This window comes from Cygnus atratus, chromosome 16 (assembly GCF_013377495.2).
Source record: "Cygnus atratus isolate AKBS03 ecotype Queensland, Australia chromosome 16, CAtr_DNAZoo_HiC_assembly, whole genome shotgun sequence".
Classification (NCBI taxonomy): Eukaryota; Metazoa; Chordata; class Aves; order Anseriformes; family Anatidae; genus Cygnus; species Cygnus atratus.
In genome coordinates, this window is record NC_066377.1 from 175,849 (window position 1) to 183,238 (window position 7,390).

General features: G+C 49.9%; 1 protein-coding gene across 2 annotated transcripts; it reads left to right on the forward strand.

The window, feature by feature from the left end:
- Positions 1-144: 144 nt before the first annotated feature.
- SLC35C2 (solute carrier family 35 member C2) lies at positions 145-6,896 on the forward strand. Of its 2 annotated transcripts, none has more exons than XM_035567194.2 (9): positions 145-282; positions 354-504; positions 3,407-3,470; positions 3,692-3,764; positions 3,947-4,115; positions 4,403-4,486; positions 4,830-5,005; positions 5,718-5,847; positions 5,994-6,896. In XM_035567194.2, the coding sequence occupies exons 1-9, from the start codon at positions 172-174 to the stop codon at positions 6,110-6,112; spliced, it is 1,077 nt and encodes a 358-aa protein (XP_035423087.1). In that variant the 5' UTR covers positions 145-171; the 3' UTR covers positions 6,113-6,896. The 2 variants fall into 2 exon arrangements, with proteins under 2 accessions (XP_035423087.1, XP_050570012.1); XM_050714055.1 differs by having other exon boundaries at positions 4,830-4,894.
- The last annotated feature ends 494 nt before the right edge of the window (positions 6,897-7,390 follow it).

Sequence of the window (7,390 nt, forward strand, 5' to 3'; positions counted from 1 at the left end):
CGCCGTGACGCCACGGGCGCGGGCCCCGCCCTGCTCGGGCCCCGCCCTCCGCCGCGCCGTCACCGCCGCCCCCGCTTCCCCTCCGGGCGCGGCTCTGCCGCGGAACGCGGCCCCCCACCCCCCCCACCCCTTTACGGCCGGCGCGGGGCCCCGGGTGGGCGGGCGGCGCGCATGGGGGCGGGCGCGGCAGCGCTGGGGCGGGCGGCGCTGGCGGCGGCGCTGGTGCTGCTCTACTACGGCTTCTCCATCGGCATCACCTTCTACAACAAGTGGCTCGTGAAGGTGCGGGGCGGGGGCGGGCGGGCGGGCGGCGGCAGTGGCAGTGGCAGTGACGGCGGCTGTCGGTCCCGCAGAGCTTCCCGTTCCCGCTGCTCGCCACCCTGCTCCACCTCCTGCTCATCTTCGCGCTCTCGGCGCTGTTCCGCGCCCTGGCGCGCTGCCGCTCCGGGCGGCCGCGGGCGACGCTCTCCTGGGCCGACTGCCTCCGCCGGGCGGCCCCCGCAGGTACGGCCGGGCGCGGCGGGGCGGGGGGCGCCGGGCGGCGTCTCGGGGGGGGCCCGGGCCGCTTCAGGAGCCGCGGCGTCCCCTCGGGCCGGGGGCCGGCGGTTCGGCGGTCCGCCGCTTCCCGGGGGTAGGCGCAAAGCCGCGGGGAGCAGCAGCCGCCGCCGCTCCGCCGGGGCACTGCTGCTGGCGTCCGGTGCGTTTCCTTAACGGCGCTTCAGGCGCAGATTTTCCTTGAGACCTGCTGCGTTTGTTGTCATAACGAGAGCTAGTCAGAACGCAGGCGGGCCCTTCGGAATGTATTTTTTTTAAGGAACAACTGGCACGTGCAAACATACAACGAGTGTTGTAGGCACCTCTGCAAGTTGTTTCACAGAATCACAGAGCAGAGGAGGTTGGCAGGGTCCTCTGGAGGTCACCTGCTCCAACCAGGAGCAAGTCGCCCTGCTCCAGGACCATGTCCAGACAGATTCTGAACATCTCCGAAGAAGACTCTAGCACCAATGGGCAACCTATGCCGGTGCTCTGTCACCCGCACAGCGCAGAAGTGTTTCCTGCCGTTTAGACAGTACCTCCTGTCTTTTTTCAGTTTGCACCCATTGCTTCTTGTCCTGGCACTGGGCACCGCTGAAAAGAGCCTGGCTCCATCCTCTTTGCACCTTCCCTTCAGGTATTTATAGACATTGATGGGATCTCCCCTGAGCCTTCTCTTCTCCAGGCTGAACAATCCCAGCTCTCTCAGCCTCTCCTCGCAGGAGGGGTGCTCCATTGATGATCTTGGTGGCCCTATATGGGATTATCTCCAGCATGTCCATGTTGCTCTTGTACTGGGGGCCCATCACTGGATGCAGCACTCCAGGTGCGGCCTCACCCAAGCTGAGCAGAGGGGGAAGAATCACCTCTCTTGACCTGCTGACAATACCTTGCCTAATGCAGCCAAGAATACCTTTAGCCTCCTTAGCAGCATGGGCACACAGCTGCTCATGTCCAACTTGGTGTCCACCAGGACCCCCAGGTCCTTTTCTGCTGCTTTCCAGCTGGGTGACCCCCAGCAGGCCCTGGTGCCTGGAGTTCCTTCCCAGGTGCAGGACTCTGCAGTTCTCCTTGTTGAACTCCAGCCTCTTGTTGAGATTCCTCCTTGTTGAACTAGCCTGCCTCTACAGCCTGTCAAGGTCCTTCTGGACGGCAGCGTGACCGTCTGGTGAATGAGCCACTCCTCCCAGTTTTCTTTTCTGTAATGTTGATATTAAGCCATGCATTTACGTTAATTTAACCCTTTTCTCTAGTTAGAACTTGGTCTTTGCGATACAGAAGTTTATGTATAACACACAAAGCAGCTGTAGTAGATCTTGAGAAGCAAAGCTCCTACTCAAGAATACAGAATTCTAGCTATGTTAGCAATTCCTTGGTTGTATATTATCTTGGTTTAGTTGTAGTTGTAATGTCTCATACGGAGCCTCTGGTTCAAGATTTCTGTGAGATTTGTAATACCTTGCATAACATGTCCCGTGCTTTCTTGAAATTTTTTTTCTACATTTCTGTAGCAGTATTCCCTTTCAGCATAGCATGCCACTGGATCACTAAAACTGTTTTCTGTAGTAGCAAGCTAGTGAGCTGCATGCAGACGACACCAAATGAGGCACGAGTGTTGATCTGCTCGAGGGTAGGAGGGCTCTGCAGAGGGGTGTGGATAGGTTGGACTGGTGGGCCGAGGGCAACTGTGTGAGGTTCAACAAGGCCAAGTGCCAGGTCCTGCACCTGGGGCACAATAACCCTGTGCAGTGCTACAGGCTGAGGGAGGAGTGGCTGGAAAGCCGCCTGGTGGAAAGGGACTAGGGGGTAATTGGTCAATAGCCAACTGAATAGGAGCCAGCAGGCTGCTCAGGTGGCCAAGAAAGCCAACAGCATTCAGGCTTGTATCAGAAATGATGTGGCCAGCGGGACTAGGGAAGTGATTGTCCCTCTACACTCAGCTGTGGTGAGGCTGCACCTCGAATTCTGTGTTCAGTTTTGGGCCCCTCACTACAAGGAGGACATTGAGGTGATGGAGCATGTCCAAAGAAGGGCAGCAAAGCTGGTGAGGGGTCTAGAAAACAATTCTTATGAGGAGCGGCTGAGGGATCTGAGTTTGTTTAGCTAGAGAAAAAGAGGCTCAGGGAAGACCTTATCGCACTATACAATTACCTTAAAGGAGGCTATAGTAAGGTGGGGATCAGACTCTTCTCCCAAGTACCACGTGATGAGGGGAAATGGTCTCAAGTTGCACCAGGGGAGGTTTAGGTTGGATATTAGGAGAAATTTCTTTACTGAAAGGGTTGTGCAGCATTGGAATAGGCTGCCCAGGGAAATGGTTGAATCACCATCCCTGGAGGTCTTCAAGCAACATGTAGATATAGAACTTAGTAACATTGTTTAGTGGTGGATTTTAGTACTAGGTGAAAGGTTGGACTAGATGCTCTTAGAGGTCTTTTTCAATCTGAGTGATTCTATGATTCTGTGAGGATTAAGGGTGCACGCAGAGGATTGTTGCCGGGCTTGCCTCTTCAGGTTTCTTGAAGTGACCTTCATACTTAACAGTTATCATGCTCTGATGCATTCAGAAAAGACTAAGTGGTGCAAATCTGTGATGGCTTCCAGTCACAGCAGGGGGAAAGGGGTTTCTGTTTTGTTTTTTTTGTATGGCATATATTAAATAAGGGTGGTGCTGGGCCAAATTTGAATCACAGGGAACAGGATAGAAACAAACTGAGATTATCTGAGCCATTTTGGTATTGAAGAGTTAATGTGAGGAAAACAATTTTTTTTTCTGGATCTGCTCTCCTTCCTATTTGTGTGGTCAAGTAACAGGGATTTCTTTTACATGGTGGAAGACAATTAACGTCAGGATTTTTCTTTGATTCTTTAGCTTTGTCTACTTCATTGGATATTGGACTGAGTAACTGGAGCTTCCTGTATGTCACTGTCTCCCTGTGAGTACAAATCTCATCTTCCCTGGGAGTCCTCTGGTGTGGCTTGGAAAATGCTTTGTCAGGGTCAATTTCTTGAAGAGGCATATGGCTTGGGGTTGGCATGCAGGGTATATGATAGCCTGGCTGGTAGCTATGTATCAGTGGGTGATCTAGTTCTTGAAGGTACTTTATTGGGAAGGACTGTATTAGAGGATACTGATAATGTACTTTGGTCCTTACAGCTACACGATGACCAAATCCTCTGCCATTCTCTTCATCCTGCTTTTTTCACTGCTCTTCAAGCTGGAGGAAATGGTAAGGGTCCAATGCAATGCTTTAGGGAAGCAAAATGTTAGGCCTAGGGAAACAGGCAGTACATGTACATGATACGTTTAAGTAGAGGAGGAATGCAATTGTGCGGATGAATGCGAAAGAGGTGCCTGTCTGGGTTCATCTTCAGGAGTCTCTGTAGTGATTTTGTGTTTGCTCTCGCCCAGAGGGTAGCGTTGGTGCTGGTGGTTCTGCTCATCGCTGGGGGGCTCTTCATGTTCACCTACAAGTCCACACAGTTCAACACACAAGGGTTCATGCTGGTGCTCTGTGCCTCTTTCCTTGGGGGTATTCGCTGGACTCTCACGCAGATACTTATGCAGAAGGCTGAACTGGGTATGTACGGAGTTAAGAAGTGGGTCACCCTGCTGGTGATGGGGAGGGGAATAAGAAAATGGTAACTGTTGCTGCAGAAACAAAACTTCTTGTGTAAGGGACAGTGTTTGAAATCTGGGATGGGGATCATCTGTTGGTGGGTAATGAAGATGGCTTGGCCTCTGCAGCAGCCTAGGTACGGGCATTTCAAATAAGGTTTACATCTACATATGGTAATAAAAACTCAAGGAACTATGTTATTCCATGGCTTGTTGTTACCCGGTCTGTTATTGATTCTCCTCTTTCAGGGCTCCAGAACCCCATTGATATCATGTTTCACCTGCAGCCGCTCATGTTCCTGGTGCTCTTCCCTCTGTTTGCAGTGTTTGAGGGTGCGTGAGTTAATTAGAGAAAGCAAGGGTAGCTTTAGAGAGTGGTTGGGGAGAGTGCTCAGCTGTTTGTTGTTAAAGGTGATTCATATGGATAAGTGAACACTTGTGAACTTTACAAAGCAGTTGGGGACCTGGAGATACAAGGACCAAGATAGAACTTATGCTGGCAGAACATTATAGAGTGCGTAAGAATAGTAGCCCGCCACACTTGTGGAAGTAAGGGCTGTGAAAAACTGGCTCCATGTTCTCCATATGCTGGAATGTGAGCAGCTCACCCCCATCTTGTTGTGGGGAGTCCTGGGAATCGGGAAGGGTACTGTGCTACTCACTTTCTTGTTCCTAGGCCTGCCTTTGTCCGTATCAGAGAAGCTCTTCCATTTCCATGAAGCAGGAATGCTGCTCTGTCTGGTAGGGAAGCTGTTCTTGGGTGGAATTCTTGCCTTTGGTCTAGGCTTTTCTGAGTTCCTCTTGGTTTCCAGAACATCTAGCCTCACCCTTTCCATTGCTGGCATTTTTAAGGTAAGGCATGGTTCCTGTGCTAATACTAGAAGGCAAGTACTGAGTTATCCCTAATGGGCTTCCTGTGGTGGGAACTTCCTTACAGCTTTATAAATAATCTCCTATGATTTTTATTCTCCTTGCACAGGAGCTTGATGCTTTTCCTTGCAGTCTCTGCAGTGAAGGCCCTTGATCCCTGCTACTCTGACAGCAGAGTAGCAGAGCCCTTGGTCCTTGCTTGACAGAGTCTGATGGCTGTTCTATAAAAATACCATTGAAGTCCAAAGTTTGGTGGGATGTGGGAGAAACTAAAGCATATGGGCTTCATGAGCAACGGATGATGTGGGAGGGAAGAGAGGTTAAGAAGGGCACTCTCTTGCATCAGACCTGGATAAGGACAAACCAGTGGTTTGAGGTAACTGTAAATCTGGTTTGGCACATTCTCCCCTTCTTTGAGGGGTCCAGGACATGTACTTTTGAGCTGATTGGTGACATGTGAAACTTGTCTAATCCTACGTAGCCAAGCTGTGCAGTCAGGAGACTTAAAATCCCCAATTCCAGTTTGACAGGTCATTCTGTTTCTGGAATCTGTTTTTAGAACTTCTGCACATGGAAGAACGTGCTGGTGGAAATTAGCAGCCTGGCATCTTGATTTAGGCTTGAGCTGTAAAACATCTCATGCGTATCTCACTGGGTCCTGCCCTGCCACTTGTCATCTTTTTTCTTTCCACAGGAAATCTGCATTTTACTCCTCGCCACACGTTTGCTGGGAGACCACCTCAGTCTCTTGAACTGGCTGGGTTTTGCTGTCTGTCTGTCAGGAATCTCCCTTCATGTCATTCTCAAAGCCATAAATACCAAAGGTGATTCTGTTTTAAATGCCTTTCTGTTTCTCTGTAGGCATCCTTGTAGTTTCACTGAGCTCGAGTTTCCAGCTCGTTGCCAGTGTTCAGGACTGATGGGTACTATAGTGAGTTAGCTTATTAGTAAATGGGCTGTCTGCATGCAGGTGAAAAAACACTGAATCTAAATGAAGAGGCAAGCTCTGACCCTGACCTGGAGCTGCTGCTGCACCACACTGAACATGGGGAGGAGGAAGAGGATGTTGAAACCATACAACAACACTGAGTGAACATGAAGCACAAAGAAAGGCTGCTTCTCTGTTCTTAACCGGACCTGTCTGACAACTGTCTGGGAGGAAGGTCCAAGACTCTGTGACTTCCCAAAGGAAAGCCAGTGCCTGGTGAGAGTCCTGCTCTTCTACTGCAATGTGGATCTGTAGATGCTGCACAGCGAACAGGCAATACCCCTTTCCCAGAGAGTGAACTTGGAAGATGAGCCCCAGTTCAGTGGAAGTAGAATGGAGTGGTGAGACTGGGAAATGCTACGGAAGACTTTCTAGGGAATGCTGAGGGATGTACATGGAGAGGGTAGACCATCAGCTGTAGATTGAGCATGGACATGTCTGGACCGCAGGGTGAATGGTTCAAGGATGATTTTAGTGGTGTTTAGGCTTTGGCTTCAATGGAGAAGGTAGATATATCTTCTCATGCTTGTTTTATGGTTCTGCCAAGTGAGAGCTCCTTTCTTCATGGAAGCAGATGATTGCACATAAATCCCAAGACTTGTCCCAGCAAGAAAAAGCCTTTGTGCTTAGTGACCTCTATGTGTGCATATAAGGGGAAGACGTAAATGTCTGCTGGTATTTGGGACCAATCGAACATAACCAAATGATGCTGGGTGGAGGAAGAACAGGGACACGTGAGTACTGCTGGCCACACAGCCATGGGAGGAGAGAGTAGTATCACGGGAGATCTAGCTTGAGCAGGAAGCTTATCAGAAAGTATGTGGGTATTTTTGTTTGTTTGTTTTTGGTAGTTTGGTTTTAATTTTAAATAAACTGATTTTCTGATTTCCTTCTCTCTGCACAGTATACACCTGTGCTTCAGCAAGCAGAGGTCGTTTCTCTTTTGAATTCGTTTTAGACCCACACTACCTTGCTACTGCATGCCCAATTAATTTTGAGGCCAGGTACACAAATACTTGCCCATGAACAGGTTCCTTGACCTTTAGGATTAGGGGGGATCTTCCTGCAATCTGTTATGTTTGTGCCAGCTGAGAGAGCAGACTGACTTGTCTGCCTGGATGTGTCCACAAGACCCTGTACCCTAAGAACACTTTTAGTATTGTGTCTTGCTGTAGGGGTCATTTCTTTGCCCCATTGGTTTGGATCAGTTAGAGCTGTAGTCTTGTCCAGGAAAGTGGAATAGTGCAGGATTTAAGATGTGTCTACTTCCTTTCTGCTTAGCTAAAAGTGGGGTTTGGTGATGGCTGTTGCTTTTTGTTTGTTTGTTTTTTTTGCTTGTTTGTTTGTTTGTTTTGCTCAGCAGAATTTTTATTTCTTTG